Source organism: Miniopterus schreibersii, assembly GCF_964146895.1.
Source record: "Miniopterus schreibersii genome assembly, chromosome: 11".
NCBI lineage: Eukaryota > Metazoa > Chordata > Mammalia > Chiroptera > Miniopteridae > Miniopterus > Miniopterus schreibersii.
Window position 1 is genome coordinate 17,833,278 of NC_138111.1, and position 22,824 is coordinate 17,856,101.

Here is a 22,824-nt window from a genome sequence, read left to right on the forward strand (position 1 = left end):
CATCTGCCAAGTTCCTTTTGCTACATAAAGTTCTGGGGATTGGGATGTGGACATCTTTGGGGGGCCATTATTTACTTGACCACAGCACTCCTGGGCTATATAGTAGGAAATGGGCTATCCTTAGACTCAGGAAGCATATTGGGCTACCCCTAAACATCAGCTTTATTCAATGATGGTATTGTGTTGTGTCAATTCTTGTGGGGAGGGGAGCAGAGAGGGATCTGAAGGCTGATTGCAGATGCCTCCTCAGAGTTAACTGTCAGACATTAGACTCCTATAGAGTCATAAAGGGAGCACTAAGCAACAAGTGAGGATATTATACTGGCTGCTGCCATTCAGGAGCTCTGAGACCTCAGGCAAGGATATTACTTCTCTAAGCTCCAAACCACACCTAAATCAATAGGGATAAATAGAACAACCTGGAAGGGTTGTAGTGAGGATTAATGAAAATATCATCCATGAACTCACCTAAAACAGTACCTGATTCTCAACAAATATCTGGTTTTGGGTGGAGGGGGGAATGTCTCCGGAATTCATCCCTCCCTCTTTCTCTGTCCCTTTTGCTGTGGCCACTGCCCCTGTCCAGGCCTCTCAGAAACCTTCACTGCTTGCCAGTCATGCCACATGCCTTAGCCTGGCACTACTCAGGAGCCACAGCTTTGAAGCCCTGCACATGAGTCCCTATTAACCATGAAATCTGGAGCAAGGCTTTTAAGCTCTTTAAGCTTCAATTTCCTCCTTTGTCCAATGGGGATAAAATCGTCTATTGAACCAGGTTGTCCTGAGGATTAAGTGAGATGATGAATGGAAAGGGCTTAGCACAGTGTCAGGCACAAAAAAGTAGTGTTTTTCATCTCAAGAGACCTGACCTCCTTTCAGGTTCCTCGTCTTCTACATTTCTTCCAGCAACACTGGACAACCCTCTTCTCCCTGAAGCAGGCCTTGAACTTGTACACCTGAAGGGCACTGCTTATCAGCACTTCCCTCCACCTCCCATATTCCCAGCGTGTCCTATACTATTCTTTCCGGAGCCTCAGTTCTACTCTGCTCCCCAGTAAGTTGTCCGGCCTTTACTAGCCTCCCCGGTTACTGCTACTTATGCAGGCCTCTGCGACAATACTGGACACGAGTTCCTTGAGGAAAGGAGTTTTTCGGTGTAGCAGGTTGCAACAGTACTCCCCCTCCTTGCCCAGCCTCAGTTTCCTTATTAGGAATGAGCACATTGAACTGGAATGGCTGGAAGGGCCCTAACAGCTCTGAGATCTTAAACTGACAGAACTTCCTTAGGCAGCAGGGATCTTGTGGATTACCTGGTCCACCTCTCTCCTTTTCCAGAAGGGGAAACTGAGGGTCCAGGAGGGCCTTCGCTTAATGCTATTCTCTCTCAGGCCTCCAGGGCCAGGCTTGCCGGAGGGCATGCAGCCCAGTTTTCCTAAGCATGCAAGGGGAGACTCTCGGGCGTCTCGAGGGCTTGGGGCGCCGGAAACACGTGTGTGCTCACCTACGTGTACACACGTGAGCACACCTACAGCAGCAGGGGGCGCTCTGGCCGGCAGGGGGCAGCAGAGACCCGATTTGCAATTGCCGGGCGCAGCCCAGAGGGAGGACGGCGTGCTGCAGAGTCGGCGGCGGCGGCGGTAGCTGGAGGTGCAGCCTCCCAGGTGGGAGGCGGGGGCTGCGGGCGCCGGAAAAGGCGCCTGGGGAGCGGGCGCTCGGCGGGGCCTCCTCCGGCCCCGGGCGCGGCACGGCGTGGGGGAGTGAGCGCGCCGGGAGCACGCAGGCGCCCTGCTCCGGCTGGCCCTCGGCCGACGCGCCGCGCCGCGCGGGAGCAGCCCGCAGCCCGCCCGCACGCCCCCCGCAGCCCCGGGCCCCCGGCTGCCGGCCGTCGGGAGCTGCCCGTCAGCAGTAAGCGCAGGCCCTCGGCGCGGGAGAGCGCGCGGCGGCGGCGGCGGCGGGACGGCTCCGGGGCCGCCTGGAGCGCGCCCTCCCTCCTGCGGCCACTCGCAGTCGGCGCTGGCCCGGCCCGCGCGCCCCGCAGGCAGCCGGAGCGCGGCCTCGGCCTCAGCGGGAGCGAGCCCGGGGCCGCAGCCCGCGGGAGGCGGCGCGGGCGGCCGCGGGCACTGACGGCGGCGCGGGGAGCTCCCGGGCGGCGGCGCGGCGGCGGCGGCGGCGGCGCAAGGGGCGGAGGCAGGGGGCGCCCCCAGCCAGGATGCTGCGGTTCTTACGCCGGACCTTTGGCCGCCGCTCCATGCAGCTCTACGCGCGGGGCGCGGCAGGGCGCGGGGCCGCCGGGCTGGGGGACGAGCGCGACGGGGGGCCGCGGGGGGGCCCGGCCGCCGCCGCCTCCTCGCCGCTGCCCGCCGCCCCCGGGGGCAGCGTGTTCCCGGCCGGCGGAGGGCCCCTGCTCACGGGCGGCGCGGCCGTGCACATCTCCGCCGCGGGCGCTGCCAAGGCCACCCTCTACTGCCGCGTCTTCCTGCTGGACGGGACCGAAGTGAGCGTGGACCTGCCGGTGAGTGACGGGACGGGGCTGGTCCGGGCGCTGGCACCCCGCGCCCCTGGAGGCAGCCCCCCTTCTCCTATGCTCTCCTCTGGGGCGCTCCCCTTGCGCCTTTCCGGGGATCCCCTCCCCCTTCTGAGAGTACTCCTTAACCCTGCTTCCCTCTCGAGCCATCCCGTCCCAGTCTTATGGGGCCCCGTGCCTGGCGCGCGCCCCCCCCCCCCCCCCGGCGCACTGTGCTGCTGGGTTACACCTTTTCTGGCTCCCACCTCGTCCTTTGGGTCTCACCCCCTCCCCAGCGCACCCACTCCCGGAGTCCCGAGTCCCCGCCCCCTGGCGCGGGTGACAGGTGTTTCCCTTCGCCCCCCAGATTCCAGCCGGGGCCTTCTTGGTGCTGGATTATTGGTTAGAAAATACCAAAGCAATGCGGGGCTGCCCTAGCGTGGGCCGCTTGCCCGGCCACCCCCCAAAGTCGCCACCAGGCCTTGGTGAGCCGACTGGGAGGAGAAGCCCTCGCTCTTGCTGCCGGGCAGGTGCCAAGTTTGGGAGGGAGTCAGCGGACCATTTCTGCTCTCTCCGGATCCCCTCTCGGTGTCCCACCCCACCCCACCCACCCACCCATCCCTCCCTCCCTCCCTCTCTCCCAAAGAGCCCCCTCAAGGCTCGCACACTCGCAGGGGGTTGGGCGATTTGGGAGCTAACTCTAGGACCGACTCGCTTGGACGTGGCCAACTTTGAGCTCGCAGAGCCCTTGCTGGGGCGCTGGGACTCGGCCCCGGGGCGCCCACGAGGCCTGGACGCGCCGGACTTTACCCGGGTCTACGTGCGCGGGGCCGCCGAGGCATCCCGGGGTGGTGGCGGCGCCCGGGCCGAGTCCCCGGCCACCCGCCCACAGGTGGTTGCACCCCGCCTCCCTCCAGAAGAGAGCCAGGCCCGCGCTGCCGTCCTCCCCCGGCGCCCGGCGCCCGACGCGTCTTTCTAGCCGAGGGGCCAGATCTGATCAAATCAAATCTGCACATTAATGGGGCGCCTACTGTGCACCGGGCGCTGCGGCAGACCGTGCCTTTGGGAATCTTTGGGTGTGACTGGGGACACAGCAGCTTTAAGATGAATGTTACAGATGACCTCAAAGGCTTCAAGGGGGGAAAGTAACATTCCCGGACTTCCAAACAAGCATTTAGGCCTTCCCGGGTGGGAGAAATTCGTTGGACTTCATGGGAACTAGGAACACGTAAGGGTTTTAGATGGGAAAATCAGAGCCTGCCTGGCCTGGGGTTTAACGCTTCCCTCTGCAGGTTTAATTTCGAGACAGTTTCAATTTATGACAATTTTATTTTTTATGGCGCCTAGTGCTCTCCATAGGATATCATTTTGTTATGATAATACCCTTTTGGGGTTTTTTTTTATTCATGGAAAAGAGCCAACATTCCAGTGCTTTAGAGCTGTTGTCTAAAATAGCATTAAAATGTTGCTGCCGCCCAAGATTGAGGCTCTCTAGTTTTTATTTAGCTGGGAGAGGAGGCCTGAAGAGCGAGAGGAGTGCAGAGGGGAGCAGGCTGCCTCTGGAGTGGGCAGCTTGTGTGTGGAGAGGATGTGGCGTATTTTGCATCTCTGATCTGGGAGAGGAATACTCTCCTTGGGAACTTCCCTGGGGATGGTTCGTTTGGAAAATGTATTGCTTCTGTCAGGTTTGTGCGACAGGCTTAAGTGGTGTTTCTGGGGTGAAAAATGCCAACTGAGTAAAGTGCATTCATGGTGAATAGACCTTTACAGGTCGGGGCAGGAATGCTGACTTATTATAGCTGGTGGAGCCCTTGGGGTGGGGGGTAATTTCCATCCTAAAAGGTTTCTTCACTTTATAAAAGGCTACTTGACAGAATAATTCGCCAGGTTTTCTTATAATGGTGGATATTTTTATGTTTTAAGATGTGATTTAGTGAACCCCAGATTTTATTTATACACACACACACACACACACACCGTCCAAAGGCGAATGAAAAGCAAATGCTGGCTTTTGTCATGTGAGCCCTCAGGGAGGAAGGAAGAAAAATCACCAGTGAGCATGGCTCACCGATTTAAAGATTTATTACATATTAGAACTGCATCGCAGTCTCCTGCACTAGTCTTCCCAGATCAGAGTTTTAGTTCTTGTCATTAGTTCTCGGAGCTGCGTGGTTAGTGCCAGGCAGCCAGCTCCCCGTGAGCTGGTAGCATGGGTGCTCCCTCCTCAGACCCTTTGCACCACGCTCCCTTATCTTTTTGGCATTTGGCCCCACTTTGTCATTTGTATTCTCTTCTGCATCCCTGGATTTCTCCCGCTTCCTGGGCTCCGGTGTTGCTTGGCTGCCTGGCTCACAGATAGGATTTACCTTTGACCGCCATACCCCTAAGCTGGATTTTCTGTCTCCAGTCACTTCCACAGGCGCTTGCCCAGCTAACTGTGGCTCCTTTGTAATTAAAACCCTCTGGTGGTGTTAGCTTCAAGAATGTCTTTGTTAAGCATGCTAAAAGTGGTTATGCATCTGCATAAGCCCATTATTTTTTTTTAGCCCTGGTCCGGACACTTGTGTTCTGAAATTGCCTGTAATACAGCACCCACCTCAGTGTGACTGTGCCAGGGCACCTATTTTCAGTTCAGTCAACATTTATGGGGCGTCTTCAATGTGCCGAGCGCTGTGCTGTGGACAGAAAGATGAATGAGAGGTGGCCTTGGGGCTCTTGGGAAACGTCTTCTTATTCTAAGTGATGCTAGGTGATACCACAGGCGCACCTAGACAGGGTGCTGGGGATGGACAGACAGCCTGGGGGAATGGGGAGGACTTCCTGGAGACTTTGCCACTTGGGATGATAGGATCTCAAATCCAGTGTCCCCTGTGCATTTTTAGAATACCTAGTGTGTCAAGTCAACTTCTGGGCCAAGCCACAGCCCAGTTGTTATGTCTGATAAGGGAAGAGGCAACTGTAATTGTCTTCTCAGGCAATCCTGTTCTGACAGGGCCTGGAGGCCCCTGGTCTGGTGGTGGGCTCCGTCCCCTAGCACACCTGTGTGCCCTTAACCTTTGCTGTGGATAGTCGGTGGTTTCTCAGTCCTTGATAAAATGTGAATTAAAGGATCTTTTTTTTTAAAATTCCATCTATGACATGCAGTCTAACGTGGGTTGGCTTTACAAACCAGCTTCCAAAAGAGTCCTTGGCTGACCCTACCAACCAGAGTGCCACTCAGAGCCATTCCTCTTTAGAAAACCTGGTCTTGCCTTGGAAGCTGCCTCCCTTTCGTTAGCCCAGCCCTCAGGTGTGGTCTGGTCAGCGGGGCAGCACTCCCTCGGCCTGCCCTAGACACTTTCCTTCTATTAATGCAGCTGAAGATCCCATTCGTGTGCTTGGCAGCGGCACCCACTGTTGACTCATATTAGCTCTCTGTTGACTAAATCCCTGGCATCGCTTTTGCTCGTGCGGCTGTTGCTCAGCCTCGTCTCTCCCCTCCCCTGCGTGCACAGTCTTCCAGCAGCTCTGTGTGGAAAGCTGTTAGGATGTGTGGCTGGCTGGTTAGCACTCCCACTATGCCTTGGGGGGCATGGCTTTGTTGGCCAGTATTGCATTTGACAAAATTGCTTTCCTTGTCTCTGGAACTCCACATTGATTCATTGTAGTTCAGTACAAACATGGAGAGTTTCAGGGTTAGCAGAGCCATGGTTGAGTCTTGCAGGCTGCCTGGGCAGCCTCCGTCAACTTAAGCTCTCTGAGCCTTGATTTTATGGTCTTTAAAATGGGGATGTTGGGAGGATTATATGACAAGAAGGATACAAACAGCCTCAGTAAACAGCAGGGTGCTGAAGGGTGACCCATAGGTTGTAATATGTCTCACGCCTTCTCTTTGGCCTAGGGAAAGGGTTAGGAAACATTTCTAGTAGTGAACATTAAAGAAAAAAAAGAAGCTGTGCCAGAAAGGTTAAACATTGCTTGGTTCTCCTTTAGTGGATATTGGAAGTTTGATGTAGTATGAGAGATGAGAAAACAGTGCCCCACCCCCCAACAGAAAAATGCAGGTTCTTAGGATTTTAGGACTGGAATTTCTAATCCAACAAAACATACATGATACAATGTAAAGATCATGTGTCTGTTTTGGAGTTGAAAGGGATCCTAGACAGCATGTACCCCACCCATTGAGTAGATGGGAAACTGAGGCCTGCGAATATAAAGTGACTTACCTTTAGTTACTCAGTGAAGCGTTGGGATGGGCTACTTTGGGAACCTGATTGTATAGCCTCTGGAGGTGAGTGTAGGGTCAGTGGTGGGAAGGCAGTCTAATCCCTAGTCCTAACACAGGATCACTGGGGGGGGCAGGTATGGTCCCAGCAATTGCAAATAGGGCACATTTGCCCCAACAATGGGAAACTCCAGCAAAATGATTCTCTAATATCAGTGACCTCAAAGTACATCTGGGATTTATTTCTCTGGTTAAAATTCCCAGAATTTCTGATTCAGTAGTTCAGAAAGCTGGACTTTCAACAAGTACTTCAGGTGATTCAGATGAAGGTGGTCCCTTCACAGCCTTTGAAAAACACCAGCTCTAGAACTGTGAGAACAGAGAGCAGCCCCACTATTCCTGTAGGCAATGGGGCAGGGCCTGCCATCTTTGAGCTGGGGGTTGAGAGTATCACACCTGAGCTTTAGGGAGCCCGTTTTGGGCACGCAGAGTGGAGGCTGGGCTGGAGGAGGGACTCAGTTATGCTGTTGCAACAGTCCAGGTGCCTGGTGATGAAGGCCTGGCCAGGACAAGGGGCAGAGTGCCAGAGCAGTTTGCAGGTGGAGTCAATTGAGTGTATGGGGGAGGGAGAGGGCGGAGGTGCATCGGAGTGTAGCTTAGAGGGCAAGGGTAGCTTCACCTCAGTTGTGGGAAGAAACGGGGGACCATATAAGATACCCCAGGAAATAGGAGAAGGCTGCTCCTCATTTCTGCCCTCTCCCAAGGTTCTGGCTGCCATCGACACCTTGCCTTATCCCAGGTTTCTGGGTAGGTGGCTTTTTCCTGTCCTTGTGGGCAAAGGTGTTGGTTCATGGTGGCCCTCCAGTGCTTACCCCACCTCTACCCTGTCCCAGATCATGAATGAGACCGTGGGGAGGGAGCTTTGGATACCTACATGGGTCATGAGTTTGTGTACTTTTAAAAATACCTTGTTTTGAAAGGAGGGTGGGGGGGTAGAGGCTGAACATCCTTCCCAGGTGGGATATAGGTGCAATCTCCAACTCCGGTTCCACGCTTGCTGAATAGTCACTATTAATATGGGGCGGGGGGTTAGGGGGGGTCTGTCCAGCCTCCCCAGTGCCAGTAACATGCCCCTACACTGGTCCAGGACTAAGCAAATACTAACTTGCTAAGCACTTTCACGTGCATAATATCAAAATCTCAGTTAATTCTGTCTCTAGCACACTGCAGTGGATGAAGGCACAGGTCTGTTTAATTTTGAAATAGCAAAAGGCGGAGGCAAGTAGAACTTCCCCTTAAATTCTTGTACCAGGACTTGGAAAAAATTCACAGCATAACCACAGAAATCCTCCACCCACAGCTGGTCGTCTCCAGGGCCTGGCTCCCCGCCTGCCTCCTCCATGCCGCCTCCTTGGAGTGTTCTCTCCCGCAGCCACCTGGTCTGTCTGCGCTCCGGCCCCCTTCTCTGGCCTCTGGCAGCTGCCTGCGGGCAGGGTCAGCAGCTGGTCCCGCTTTGTTTTATTTATTCAGTTTGGTGTGTGCTTTCCTCCCTCACTTTCATTTCACACTAAAACATGTTTCAAAGCAGAATGATTGGAAAAAGTAGAGAAGCAAGAGACATTAAAACATCATCTAAAATCTCATCAGAGATAACCACTGTTAAAACTGCGGTGTGTATCCATCTGTACCTTTTCTTTCTGCTTGTAGATGTAAAGATGCACTTAAAATGGTGAATTTATATGGGTCAGTGCACATCCCTTTCCCCCTTTCAGCACAATTGAATAGGAACCGTGCATAGACCCCAAGTTTGTGTCTCTTTAGGGTGGGGCAGGAGATTTGTGGTCTGGGAAGATCCTCAAGAGGGGGCTGTGGCTGAGCCTCCCCCCCCCCACATCCCCGAGGTGGATGGGCACCCAAGGTTCCGAGCCTCAGAATGTAGGTTTGATGGCCATAATTCTTCAACAGTGAGGTCAGAAGTTTTTAAAAAAGTGCTTAATAGAACCAGGTTAAAATTATCACAATGAAAAGCATTTTACATATTCCCTTTCTGCTGCATAGTAACTGGTTGGTTTCACTTTGTTCCCTTAAATCTTCGGGCTTTTGTATACATTTGTAAGCATGGTGTGTATCCTTTTACTCTTCCTCCGATGCAGGCCTTCCTGACACACTTCTCACCAATTTGTTGCCCTCTTTTGTGCTTTTTGTGCTTCTTCCGATCTACTTATTTTCACCCCTCATTCTGTGTGTGTGTGTGTGTGTGAGTGAGGCGTGAGTAATATTTATCTCTACTTGTCTTTTGGAGCTGGAGGCTGATACAAAGCACCTGGTATCTTACCTGTTGGCAGTTGTACCTCCAAGGCTGGCAGAATCTGGGTTACTTCTCTTAATTGCCACCATCTGGGCAGGTATTATTATCTTCTTTATTCATGGTCTCACAGGTGGCCTTGGGCCACTCAGCTAGTTAGGTTCCCTGACTCATCTTCCAGTGCTCCCCCCACCCCCCGTGCTATGCACAACCACCTTTCCTGTTTGACGTGGGTGCTCCTTGGAACTTCCCAGGAAGGTCAGAATCCTTTGTGATTCTGCAGGTCAGAATTTCATACAATAACCTTCGCCCACCTCCAATCTCTCCTGAACCTCTTTGTCTTTAAGCCTCTCGGCATTTGGGTTCTGCCTACCACTTTCTCAGCATTTTTTTTGCAGGTTCTTTTCCCCAAAGTCATAGCTGGCTGAGTGCCCAGCCTTTCCTTTTTGAAGCTAAGACCTGGAAAACGATATCTCAAGGGTCCTGGGCTACCCATGGGATCATCCAGAGCTTCCTTGTGTCCCAGCACTGAGCTCGGTCCCCAGGCTGGGATTGTGCATGCTGCAGGCAGGGAGGATGAGGGCCACCTTGTTCCACAGGTGCCTGTGGAGCCGGCATCTCTCAGCTCTGTGGGTCTCCTCAGTGCCTGGTTCGTGATTTGAATGTTGTCCCTATGTCCCTATCTACCTTACAGGTGCTCAGGCAGGTGAAGTAGGCCTGACAGTGCCTCTCCTTGATCGTACCCGCTCTCATGTTCAGCTGCACCTGTTCTGAATTATGGATTTTCTTAAAAATTGTGATAAAATATAACATAAAATTTACCGTTTTAAATGTATACAGTACAGTGACATTAAGAACATTCGTATTGTTGGGCAGCTATTACCACCATCCATCTCCAGAACATTTTCATCTCTCAGACTGAAACTCTTCTCATTAAACACTCACTCCCCATTCTTCCCTCCCCCAGCCCCTGGCAGCCACCCTTCTACTTTCTGTTTCCATGAACCTCATTATTCTTGGTACCTCATATAAGTAGAATCATACAGTACTTCTGCATTTATGTCTGGCTTCTTTCACTTAGCGTAATGTCTTCAAGTTTCATCCATGGTGTAGCATGTGTCAGAACGGCATTCCTTTTTATGGCTGAATAGTATTCCAGTGTGTGTATATACCACACTTACCCATTCATTGGAGTTATGGGTTTCTGTGCTGGTCCAGGCCTTCCTTCTGAACTCAGTTCTACCCGTTCATTAGTGGCACTGCCATTAGAGGCTTGGATATCTCTAGCCCTTCCCTTCTGTTGTTTTTTTTAAATCCTCACCTAAGAATAGTTTTTCCATTGATTTTTATAGTAGAAGGGGGGAGAGAGAGAGAGAAAGAGAGAGAGAGATCGATTGGTTGTCTCCTACATGAGCCTTGACTAGAGCCAGGGATCGAACCTGCAACCGAGGTACATGCCCTGGATCGGGAATCTAATCTGGCACCCTTGGGTCAGCAGGGCAGCTCTCTAACCATTGAGCAAAACCGGGCAGGGCTCCCTTCTGGTTTTGTTCTTGCCATTCTGGCATCTCTCCTCTGGGACTGTTCTGCTTCATGCTCATCTCCCTCCCAGGTTGTCTGGTCTTAGTTTTCCCCCTTACATTTTTGTCTGAATTGCTCAGTTTTGGCAAACCTCTGTATAGCACATTCTCTGCATTTTTAAATGATGAAATATAAATATAAAAGAGTGTCTATAACATGAATAGTTTAAAGAAAAATAATAAACATTAATGTTCCCACCATCCAGCTTAAGAACAAAGACCATCACCATGCTGTTAACCTCCCCCACACCAAGCGCCTCCCAGTTCCATTCCCCCCTCCCGATTCCTGAGTTTGTCTTTCATCTCTTCCTTTTCATGTTGGTTTGCTGCTTGTGTATGTTTCCCTAAACACTATGCGGTTAGTTTTGCATGTTTGTGAACTTTATATAAATGGAGTTTTCGCTCAGTACTGTGTCTGTGAGATTCATACACATTGAGGAGGTAGCTGTAGTTCTTACTGCTTTATAGTTACTCCATTGCAGGAATCTATTTAAATGTATCCTTTGTTGGTGGATATTTGGGATGTTTTCAGTTTGGGACTATTAGGAAAAAAATGCTGCTTTGAACCTTCTGGAAATGGTCTGCTGGTACACATATGCAAGCAAGTGCAAGCACTTCTCCTGGATGTGCTCCCTGGAGTGCAATGGTGGGAGGGTGGTGGGCAGGGCCTTTGAAGAGTGTTTGAAAGTTTTCCTGGAGTTCCAGCAGCATGTTAAAACATCTGCTGACCCATTCTTCTCCATCACTTGTTATTGTGCAGCTTTTCTGCTTTATTTTTCCAAACTGATGGGGGTTCGTGGGAATTCCTTCCGTTCTTCACTTCTCCCCAGCTATTGGTGGGGTTGTGCATCCCTCCACATGCTTACAAACCATCTGTATTTCCTCCTGGAATGCCCCAGGCTGTGATTTTTGCCTGTTTTTTTTTTTCAGTCAAGTTGTATTTTTCTCTTGTGTTTTGCTCGTTCCCTGCTGGTCTTTATAAGCTTGTCTCCCATCCCACCTTTCTCTTCCAGCATTATAACCTCAATGGAAGCAGAGAGATCACTTCTCTTTAAGTCTCCAAATCCATATGCTTGCAGGCCTTTCCTTGCTAGGTAGGAATTAATGTTTTGACTTCAGTTTTGCTATGAATGACCTGAAGTCAGTTGCTGCTGGTGGCTCTGTGGTGTTCATTTCTACAGTTGGTGCAGGAAACTGGCCTCATTTAAAGCATCTGAGAGCACACAGAACAATAAGACAGGTTCCTGTCTTCAAGAAATTTGAGTGGAGATAAGTCACTATACCTGGTATGAAAAGTTCTATAAAGAGTTTTAAATAAGCTCAAAGGACGGCCTAAGGTGAGGAGAGGGGAGGGAAAAGTGGATGACCTGGAAAATTTCAGAGAGAACAGCGGGAGAGCAGCTGTCCTGGTGGCCAGATTGTCATATGCAGGAGCACTGAGGCTTGAAATAACACCCCAAGATTCTTGCTCCTTGCTCAGCCGCTGCCAGTGGGCCATTTCCCATTGGATGTTGCTTCTTTGAAAAGGTTGAAACTCTGTGTTTAAAAGTTTTCAGTAGGTTTATTGAAAGAGTGTCTTTTCTTCTTCCGTGTCCACCTTCTGTTTCTTCATCAGCTTCTTGACAATGGTTTGGAATGTCTCCATTGACCTTGGATTCTTGACCTTGGCTTCTTCCTCTACCTTCCTCTGCACTCTCCAGGAGGTCCCCAATGAGCCCTTTGCATGTCTCGGGGCTGGAGGTGCCAGAGACACTTTAGGGAACTCAGATTCAGTGAGCACTTAAGAGAGAAGGGAGCCGGGGCAGACAGTGGGGCAGCTGGAACCACTGGGTCTTACCTCTGAAGGAGCGCTTGGAGGCCGCGTGGGCCAGAGCCTCACTCTGGGCCAGCAGCTCCTTCTGCCTGCCTCGAAACACTCGCTTCTGCGCCCCCCGTGGAGCCAGCTGCTGCTCACCTGTGGCAAATGAGCAGTAATTAGTGTGTAACAAGAGCCGTTTTCCTGCACGCAGCCCTCCAGGCTCCTACTCTCCATGGCCAAGTGGCATTCAGCAAGCCTCTTTGCCTCTCTGAGACTCCCCTACCTCTTCTGAAAGTGAATCGTGGTTTACGCCCTCACCCAGAGGAAACATTGCCTGCCCTGTCACCTGCCCGTGAGGTGGACGTGGGCTTCACCCAGGAAAGCCCAGGTAAACTGTAAAGGCTCAGGAGGGTTAGTTATTAACCCGCAGCGCACCCTGGCAGCATTTCACTGACTGCAGTCCTTTTATTGCTCCTGTTTGATGAGGCCCGAGACCCAGGGCCCACGCCACCTGCTCAGTCATTGCAGTCTGTATTGGGTGGCATCAGTGCTGAGTGGATGGTAGTGACGGTAGCGGGTCAGAGTTCAGACTGGCTTGGAACTGGCCCCAGCTTATGCCCACAAGCCGAGAGGGCAGATCCCAGGGGATCCTTGAGGGAGAAAGCTGGCAGAGGAGGCCTGGGTGGGGGATATTTTAATGGGACAGCAGGGAGCTCAAGGTTGGAGGTATCTTGTTCAGGACACCTCAGTCATCTACATAGCACTTCTTTTGCTTTGAAATCCAGAAGTCTTCAGCTTTGTTCTAAAAGTTATGGTGGATAATTCCTCTTCATTAAAGAGACTCCTGAAGAAAAATTCAAAATTTATGTGCTGCAACATGTCATGCATCTTATTAACTCATTTCAGTGAATGAGCTCTCCCACACATAGGAATTTTCTGGATGGCCACGGTCTATTCTGCTCACTGATGAGACCAGTTTTATTTCAGCTGTTCCATTTATTTATTAAAAACGACAACAACAAACATTAGGGATCATCTAGTATGTGTCAGGCCTTGTGAGGAATATGACATGGTCGAAAAATGCTTGAAAGGAGCTCATTTGGGGTGGGGTGTTCTTATTAAGTTGCATTGCACACCGCCTGGCCCTCTTAAAAAGGAGAATGAGCTGCTTTAACCATACCAGGCAGAATGACTTGGGACCGTCAGTGCTGCCTTGTGGGGGTTCCTCGGAAGTAGCGGTGGGTTTCCATGGGGGATGGCAGAGGATTGCCAGTCCAGGTGGAAGCAGAGCGTGAGCAGCCTCACTGAGGGCAATGGAATGCAGCTCATGGGGTGCCGGAGCAGGGGAGACGGGAAGGGAGGCTGAGACCACTTGGAGTTTGGCTCTGCAGGGAGGCTGAAGGTGGGCGGTCAGGCTAAGAGGCTGTTAGCTGCATTGTGGGTCTAAACTAGGATAACGTTGGCGTGGACGGGAAGGGCAGATACAGTGGAGTTTGAGGACTTGGAAACCAATGGATTTGGTGGCTGGATTTAGGAGTGGGGTGGAGAAGCTGAGATGTGACCCCCCATGTTTTGTGCATGGCAGGGTGGCAAGATCGAGAACCTAGGGGCGGCGGTAGGGAGGCGCCCAACCTAGTACCATGTTCTATTGGTCCTTGATTTTGTAAAGTTTGTAAATGTAAGATGTTTTTGGCATTTTTCTTTAAGAGGTCCTCCAAATGGTGTAAGCTTTAAGGTGCTGCACATCCTGAATTCACTCCTGGTTGTGTTTGAGACAAGGCCAGCGTGAGGCTCCCGCAGGTCAGACACCTGGAGAGCAGGCTGGAAAGGGTTTGAATGCAAGTCATGTCTGACAGGGCCAGCTGGGAGGCTGACACAGTGGCAGGAGCTAACTCCTGTATGTAGATCTGTCTAGAAGCCAGGCTCTCCGGGTTCAATAAAAAAATTGCAAGAGTAAATGATGAAAAGCCACAGGCATTTACTGAGGGCCTGCTGTATATACAGAAGCAAGCCAGGGGCCAGGTGGATACCAGACTGAGTCAAAGATGCACCCCTTTCCTTAAGCAACTGGCAGCTTAGCGAGAAGTGTCTATTGTGTTTTACAGAGAACTCTGTGGCTTTTCAGTGCATTTTCCTAGTGTTCTTGCTTAAGGAGGAAGAGCCAGGGGGCACTGCAAGTCAGCTCTTGTCAGTCAGAGCTGGGGGATGGCTGTAGCTCCATATTTTAGGTGCAGAAACCGGTATCTGGAACGTGGGACCCAGGGAAGAAAGCAGGACTTGAGTAATTCGTTGAAAATCCTGCCTCTGGATCCCAGTGTGGCTCATTTTTATCTCAGATGTTGATCTCGAAACTATAGCTGTCCACGTAAGATGGCATGAGAAGGGTGATGACGCATCTATACAGTTCGGCCCAAACCGAATTTTAAAACTTATGTTTTTGTATTCACATGCACTGTGCTGAGTGACATAAACCTTACACAGGAGTGCCTTCTGATTGATTCCGTTTACATGCAGTTCCAGGACGGGCAAAACTAACCCGTGGAGAAAACAAATGAGAAAAGCTGTTGCATCCGGAAAGTAGGGAGGGCCGGGGATTGACTGGCATTGGCACCGGGAACTTTATGGGGAGATAGGAATGTGCTGAATGGCATGGGGTGTGGGTTGCACAGACGGTTTCTCCCCCCCCATCGAAATACTTATTTCATTTTGATTATTGTTTTTTATTTTAATATTTTTAGAAATTATTTATAATTAGTGTATTTTAGAATTAAAGGCAGTGGTTTAATCATGATGTTATACAACCATTATAGCCATAAGTCATTCTAATTGGTCTCCATTAGTTCATTAGTCTCCATCCCTCAATCCTTAATAGCGATATTTCTGATACTAAAATATGATTATGTAATTCCCATGCTTAAATTACTTGAGACATTTTGAAATTTGGCAGACTCCAAATTCCTTTGCACAGAAGACAAAAATCAAATGCCTTAACATGGAAGACAAGCTCCTTTCCGATCCAGTCCTGCTTAGCCTTTTCTTCTCGCATAGCTCAATTTTCCCTGCTGACTGCTCACATATTCACCACACCTGAATTTATCTGCGCAGACGTTTTCACCTTTCAGAATGGAACAGCTCAGATTTTGTGCATTTCGATGGGAGTCAGTTTGCCACCATCCCTGAAAAAGACGTGAAAAACTGAATGGAAGGCCAGGGAGGAACGAATGGAGGAAAAGAGAGTACAGAGTGTCGGTAGTTGTTAAGGCTGTGGCAGGTGTTTACTATTCTGTCTGCTTTGGATTTGTTTGAAATGGTCCATAATAAAGAGATTTTTAAAGAAAGAGCATACCAGAAAAATATTTGTTAATTCTTCTGGAATCTTCTCCTGTCCTGGGAAAAAACAGACTCTCTGGACAGTGGGGATGGTCCCAGCACCCTGGCCGTGGTCTGGGTTTGCTTACTTTCTGCTGCTGGGTGGCCATGAATTTTGCACTTTGACTTCTTCATATTGGAACCTGCCACCACCCCTGTCCTTTTGTCCCCTGTCATTTTGCTGTCCCTATGATCCGGGAATAGCCCTCCCCTTCTGTGGGACTTTGACCATCCCACTCCACCCATGACTTGTGCCTTCTTATCTCTGACTCCTCCAGGCCTCTGTGATTCCAAGTCGTTCTTGGCTGGGAGTGAATCCACAAAAGGTGAATTCACTTCCTTTCCACCAGCTGTGTGCCTTTGCTCAGAGATACAAAGTCTGTGAACTGGAGGGGCACTGTCCCCGTGTCCCCACACCGCTGCAAAAGAGTATGTGCTGTGCGAATCCATTTATATGAGCTTCCAAACAGGCAAAACAAACCTGCGGTACCAGTGGGAAGGAAGGAAAGGGTAGAGATTGGAAAGAGGCACACAGGGCCATCCGGGAGGCAGGTGATGTTCTGTTTTTTCACCTGGTTGGAGATTGCACAGATATGTTCACTTCTGATAATTTCTTGAGGTGTACACGTGTGACCTGTGCACTTTTATTATGTATGTCACATTTTAATTAAAAAGTAAACTAGAGGCCTGTAAAAGGCTTTTAAAAAAGTCACATTTCACATTAAAAAATTCAAATTTGTAGGCTTTCTTAAAAAATTGGAAGATCTGATTGCACAGTCTGAATTCCCATGGAGTGGCAGTTGGTGGGTCAGTGTGGGGACTGTCCCCTATTCCTGATGATCCCCTTCACTCATGTGATGTCCCATCTGTGCACCTTTCAGCATGAGTTCCTCAAAGTGCCTGGCATGTGGCTGATACCTGTAATCCCGTACAGATTTTCCTCCCACTGACATACTGTAGATCTTTTAGACGATATTGGGGCTGGGGGATTCAATGTCTGGCTCATTAGCAGCCTTGCGGGACTCATGGATTTGAATTCCTGGGGCACCTGGGTCTTACGTAAGAAACCATTCCAGTTGAGTCAGTTCTGCTTGAACTGGGGGAAATGGGTGCTAACTTCTGATCCATCCATAGCAGTTCAGGTTATACCTAGGCATTTAGTTCTATACGTAATTTGCTACTTGTGTGTTCTGTTTTGAAGAACTGTACCTTAACAATACTACTTACTACTTAATGCTTGGTACTCAGTTGTTGCTTTTATAAATGCACATATGATTGGAAACATTTTTTCGTAGTTAATGAGTGAGGAAAGGCTAACTTTTTGTGTGGTGAACAGTCAGCATTCTTCTCTCACAGCTCACACTAACACAAACCACATGCCCCGGGGGAATTATCCTGGGAAGGCCATCTTGACAAGGCCAAGCCCACAGAGGGACTGTGAGCCTCACACCCTCCTTCCTCCATCTGAATGTGTCATTCTCTGCCTCCTGGAAGGAGACTTTTTAAAAAAGACTATTGACTCTCTCACACATACACCAAAAAAGAAAGAAAGGAAAGAAAACAAAAAATAAAAAGAGAGAAGAAAACCCAAAGGGCAGCCATAAAAAGACAGCTTTGTTTGTATATCCCTCATCAGATGAATGGATGGGGTGCCTTAGTTACAGCTTTATGACCTTAACTGCCAAGCTCACCATAGACAAGGTTAAAAGGTTTATGTGCTTTTCCACTCATTAACCTTTTTGAAAATCGTATGTGCACACAGAGCCAAGTAAATAGCCCTAAACTTCTGTGCCTTAGCAGTTGGTGTGATCACTGAAAGTACTAAAATTCAGGCACATTTGCTCACTGGGTTCATTGTCCATACTTAAGGAATACCAGCTATGGGTGGGACTCCAGGAACTTGGGCTCCAAGACTACTGTGGCCCAGGCAGCGTCCAGGCTGTTGGGGACAGGTCTCACCATCAGTTCAGTCCCAGGAGGAGCACTGTGCAAAGTGTCCCCGGGCTGCCTGCCACCCAGCGAAGGCTCTGGATCTCCAGGGGAATGTGGTGGAAAGTTCCTGGAGCTTAGAGTTAGAGGCGTTGGCACAGCCCTGGCCCTGCTGGTAGCTAGTTGTGACCATGCCGGATGAGGCCCCCCTGCAGATGTTTTCATCGCACTCTCACCATCGCTTGCTGGAATGGGTGCTGTGTTATCTCCACTTTACAGGCAGGAAACAGGCTCCGAAAGGTCCTGGGGCTTAGTTGGGATCATGTTTGTGAGTGATGGAGCCCAGATTCACACCTGGTCCTAACTCGAAGCTGTGTTCTTCACTGTGTTAGTCTGCTCGGGCTTCCATAACAAAATACCTCAGACCGGGAACAGAAATTTATTTTCTCACAGTTCTGGAGGCTGGAAATCCAAGATCAAGGTGCTGGCAAGGTTGGTTTCCTCTGAGGCCTCTCTCATTGGCTCATAGATGGCTCCCCTCTCCCTGTGTTTTCACACCGTCTCTTCCCTGTGCATGGGCTTCCCTAATGTCTCTGCCTGTCACCGTTCTCTTTCTCTCCTATTGATTAGACAGAGGAAGGGAGAGGGAGGGAGAGAGAAAGAGAGAAACATCAGTCGCCTGCCTCCTGCATGCCTGGGCATGTGCCTCTACCGGAAATCAAATCCGCAACCTTTCAGAGCATGGGAGGACACTCAGCCAGTTGAGCCACACTGGCCAGGATGACCTTTCTCTCTTTATCAGGACATAGATAGGGTTGGGGCCCACCCTAATTAACTCATTTAACTTAATTACCTCTTCAAAGGCTCTATCTCCAAACACAGCTCCATTCTAAGGCCCTGGAGCTTAGGGTTCCAACTTACGAATTTTGGGGGCACACAGTTCAGCCCATAACACTCCCCTGTCACTTAACCCCCATAAAGCTCGTCTTCCTCTGTGAAGGAGCTTGCTACCAAAACGAGGCCACCTCAGTCACCCCGCGTGTTTTGTGGGTGAGTCTTGGGGCTGAGCCCTGTGAAATCTGTCATTTCCCTTCATCCTCAAACATTCTTACCAGGTGAGAAACTTCCTGACATGGAGCTTGACCTGAGCTGAGTCACGGAGGTGGGACTCAGACCCCCTGGAGCCCACGCCTTCAGCCACTGCCTCTCGGGGTGTGTCGCGACTTCCAGATTGTCCTTTCTGAGCTGGAAAGGGCTCCACAGAGAAAAAAGCCCAGTCCTTACAGAACTGGTTGTTAGGGAAGCTTCAGGTGTGCCAGGTAGCCTTGACCTGCCTGACTTTGCAAATTTAGTCACATACCTAAGTTGCAGGATGGGTGGGGGCAGTTGTCCACTCCAAGTTGGTTCTTTCTCTTCAGGTCTCTTGGCCGGGTTTGCTGGGCATGTGTTGCATGTTTACTCATGTGGAGTTACTTCCCTTCAGAATTGCATGGAGGGGGAATCAGAAATCTGGCTGCAAAAAGTAATTTGGCAATTTATTTTCAGGACTGCCCTTCTCCCAGCAGCTTGTTTCAAACTCAACCCCTGGCACCAAGACATCCATCATTTTAATTGCATGCGACTGTTTAGTCAGGCACAAATTTGTTTCTTTTTCTTTTTGCTTTCTCCCATGGTTTGGGGTGTTTTTTGTTTTTTGTTTTCCCCCTGGTCCACCATTTAAAAAAGCCAGAAATACTTCCCCAAACCAAGCACTTTTTGTAGTCAGAGTTTTTAACACTGAGGTTTCTGTGGGTTGTGGCTTTTTTTTGTTTGGTTTTTTTGATGCTGCATATTTGGTTCTTTGCCTTTCCAAAGCAGAAACAGTAGGCAAGGCTTACCTTTCCCTCCATCATGACCATCAGATAACAGTCATCTGGAGATAATCCTAAGAAAGAAAATGGTGTTGATCTCAGGGTCAGAAGGCTCATGTTCTAGTCTTGGCTTTGCCATGGCTTCCAGGCAATGTGACCTGCTTCTGGCTTGTTTTACCCATCTGTAAAATGAGGCACTTGAATGTGCTGATTTCTAGAACTTTCTTGTGTTCTCGCTGGTAACTTGGTGGCTGAGTAGGGCTCCGGACCAAGCTGTGGTCACTGTGGCTGCCTGAGGATGTCCATTGAGGAGCTTGTCCTGTTCTCCATCAAATGTTTCTATTCTGCTGGGTCACAGATTATGGTACTTTAGTTCAAGGCTAAAAATCAATCCTGCCCTGGCCGGTGTGACTCAGTTGGTTGGAGCATCGTCCTGTGCACCGGAAGGTTGCAGGTTCGATCCCCAGTTGGGGCACAATGGGAGGCAACCGATCTGTTTCTCTCTCAAATCAATGTTTCCCTCTCTCAAATCAATAAAAACATATCTTCAGGTGAGGATTTTTAAAAAAAATCAATCCTGTGTTCCTCAAAAACATACTCAGAGATAAAAATCATTGTATTCAAAAATCAGATAGGGTAGAATATTAACTTTGGTAACCAAAGCTTAAAATTCTTTAGCTTTCATTGCTACATATCCTTTCTTGCTTGCTGTGAAAGTATGTTATTTGTGTCTGTGAAGTTGGGTGCAAAGTACGGTGCAGCCCCTTTGTAAGCTGCACCAAGGACGGGGGGAAGGGACGAAATGTGACTGAAGGTGCATAGGTAAGTCCTGAGTAGACAGATGGTAGTCATTTCCCCCTTCTGCACTGTCGCCTTCACTGTGGATGTAGATGCCTCTTCCCAGCCAGTGGCTTGGATTCTCCAGATTCAAGGGAGAAGTGCAGAGACCCTATAGCCATGTTTGTGAGCACCACAGTTTAAAAGCATAACACTAAAACTAACACTTTAAGTACTTGCTACCTGGGACCATTTCTTAAAAATTTAGTATTATTTTGTATTAATTTTGGCATGTAGCCTAGTGGTCAGACATTTATATAATTTACGAAGTGATCCCCCTGATAAGTCTAGTACCGGGGTCCCTGGCACCACACATAATTATTCCAGTATTATTGACTGTATTCCCTATGCTGTACTTTACATCCCCGTGACTGTTTTATAACTACCAGTTCGTATAACACCTGGGACCTTTTAAGTCCCCATGCACTTGCCTGTCTTTTGATGTAGGGTGGAGGCCATGGGGGGAGCACAGCGACACACCTACCTTCAGAGGTCATTCAGGGCAGTCCCCTGCCCCCTGTTCCCATTCTCTAGGGGTTGGAATGGACTCAGTGGGTAGAGAGCAGAATGACAGGTTACATGACTCACACTGCCTAATAAGGTAACAGGGAGGGGCTCCCAGTCAAACTCTGAGAGGAATTTGTCCAGCGGACCTTTGTGTTGGGGCATTGTTGGATACTCTGTTAATGTCCCTGTCAGTAGGGGTCGCATATTAAAATGTGCCTGATAGTAGTATCTCCAAAAACACTGAGTATTCAACATGTGCTGTTTGGAGTTTCATGTTGAGAGCAGGAGGCATAACATTTGAAGTGTTGGGTGAAACCAGTTTTCAGGGCAGCCAGGATCAAGAGGAGCTAGGTATCTGGCCTTCACTCAGCATCTTGGGGAATAAATGGGAAACCCTCCTGTTGAATCCCTTGTGTTAGGCATGTTTGGAAGGAGCTAGATGGAGACAGAAATTGAGATCCTAGGAGATGTTAGGTATTCCATGTTGACTGAAAGAAGTTTCATAGGATCATTGCCAGTGGGGTCAATTAATTCTCACAGCAGCCCTGTGAGGGAGGTGTTTTTAAAGGAACAGATGAGAGCTTTGAATCTCTGCTGAGACGTAACTACAGCTTCACCCAAATACGGTGTATCAGGCTGGAACCAAGGCTGATCAATAGTCAATCGATAATGCAACAGAAAGTACTGGTGTTGTAAAGTGCTCTCTCTTCTAGTTGAAGGCAGTGTGGCTGTGTTCTGTGGTGCTGTGGTTAAACCTAAAACGTGCCTGCCTGGACCTCTTGCAGGACATCGAAAGCCCCCTGCCCATGGTGGACAGAGAACTCTGATTGTCGGTGGACCTGACCACCAAGTGCCTCCTTTCACTGCCCCACACACCACGAGGACAGTCACTTTCTTTTAAGATTGTTCTTATTTCCTTGTTGATCAGAATTAAGGATGGTTGTTTTTGTTGCTTCCTCTGATTGCCAAGAGATTGTTAGCTAGGCAAGTCAGGAAATTAATAACATGTGCTCTGTTTTACTAGAATTGAATTTCCAGGAGCCGCTCAGACTGTTGATGTCCCCCTCGCTACAGTGTCTTGGCTTCTGTGTTAGTTTGTGAGCAAATAATTTACTTTCCATTCTGCCGAAACTCTCCTGCCCTCCAAACAAAACGGAAATTGCCTCCCCACCGTGAGCTCTGTTTCGGTTGGGCCACGTGGCCTTGTATCCCAGCTGTAGCTTAGACCATGCATGAAGCCAGGACCTGTGTGTTGGATTGAGCTTAAGAAACTTTTCTCTTGTCCGCAGGACACTCTGCATGTGCTTGGAGCCAAAGAAGGCAGATGAGTTGACTAGAGAAGCGGTGGGATGAGAGGTAGAAAGAACCCTGTTCTAAAGAATCAGAAAACCTGGGCCCTGGTTCTAGTTCTGCCACATATAAGTAATCGGAACTTGGTCACGTGCGTTTTCTGAAGCTAAGTCCCCTTCTCTGCAAATTGGGGTCATGGAACCTAGATAAACATTGGAATGCTCTTCAATTGGAAGGTGGGATGTAAAAGCTGGACAGCCTGGCCTTACATGCAGCAGATTATGGGTAATTCTGCAGGGTCTTGGCATCGTTCCATTCCTGTTTTGAGTCACCAAATCTTGCTGATGGCTGAGATGGTACAACAGTCCCCCCTTCTCCACGGGAAATATATTCCAAGACCCCCAGTGGGTGCTGAAACTGCAGATAGTACCAAACCCTAAAATAGAACAATTATAACAATACAGTGTAATACAAGTTACGCGAATGTGGTCACTTAGTCCTGGGGGTCCCTTGCTGAAGTCTGTGTTGGTTGTAGGTTCAGTGCTGTCTGGTACAACACATTGCTGACAATCAGAGCACCTTTTGTTTATCTTCCATCCACAAATTTAATACCTTTTCCACCTTAACACTTATCACGTACTGAGGCTGTAAC

At 49.6% G+C, this 22,824-nt stretch overlaps 1 protein-coding gene across 2 annotated transcripts in view; it reads left to right on the plus strand.

The window, feature by feature from the left end:
• Nucleotides 1-2,209: 2,209 nt before the first annotated feature.
• The window catches only part of EPB41L4B (erythrocyte membrane protein band 4.1 like 4B), a gene marked incomplete at its 5' end in the record, with an annotated part of 110,284 nt that continues 89,669 nt past the window's right edge, over nucleotides 2,210-22,824 (plus strand). For both annotated transcript variants that reach the window (XM_081150970.1, XM_081150969.1), the window contains one exon: nucleotides 2,210-2,512. In XM_081150970.1, the coding sequence (XP_081007096.1) occupies nucleotides 2,210-2,512 (303 nt within the window). The remainder of the gene's footprint in view (nucleotides 2,513-22,824) is intronic.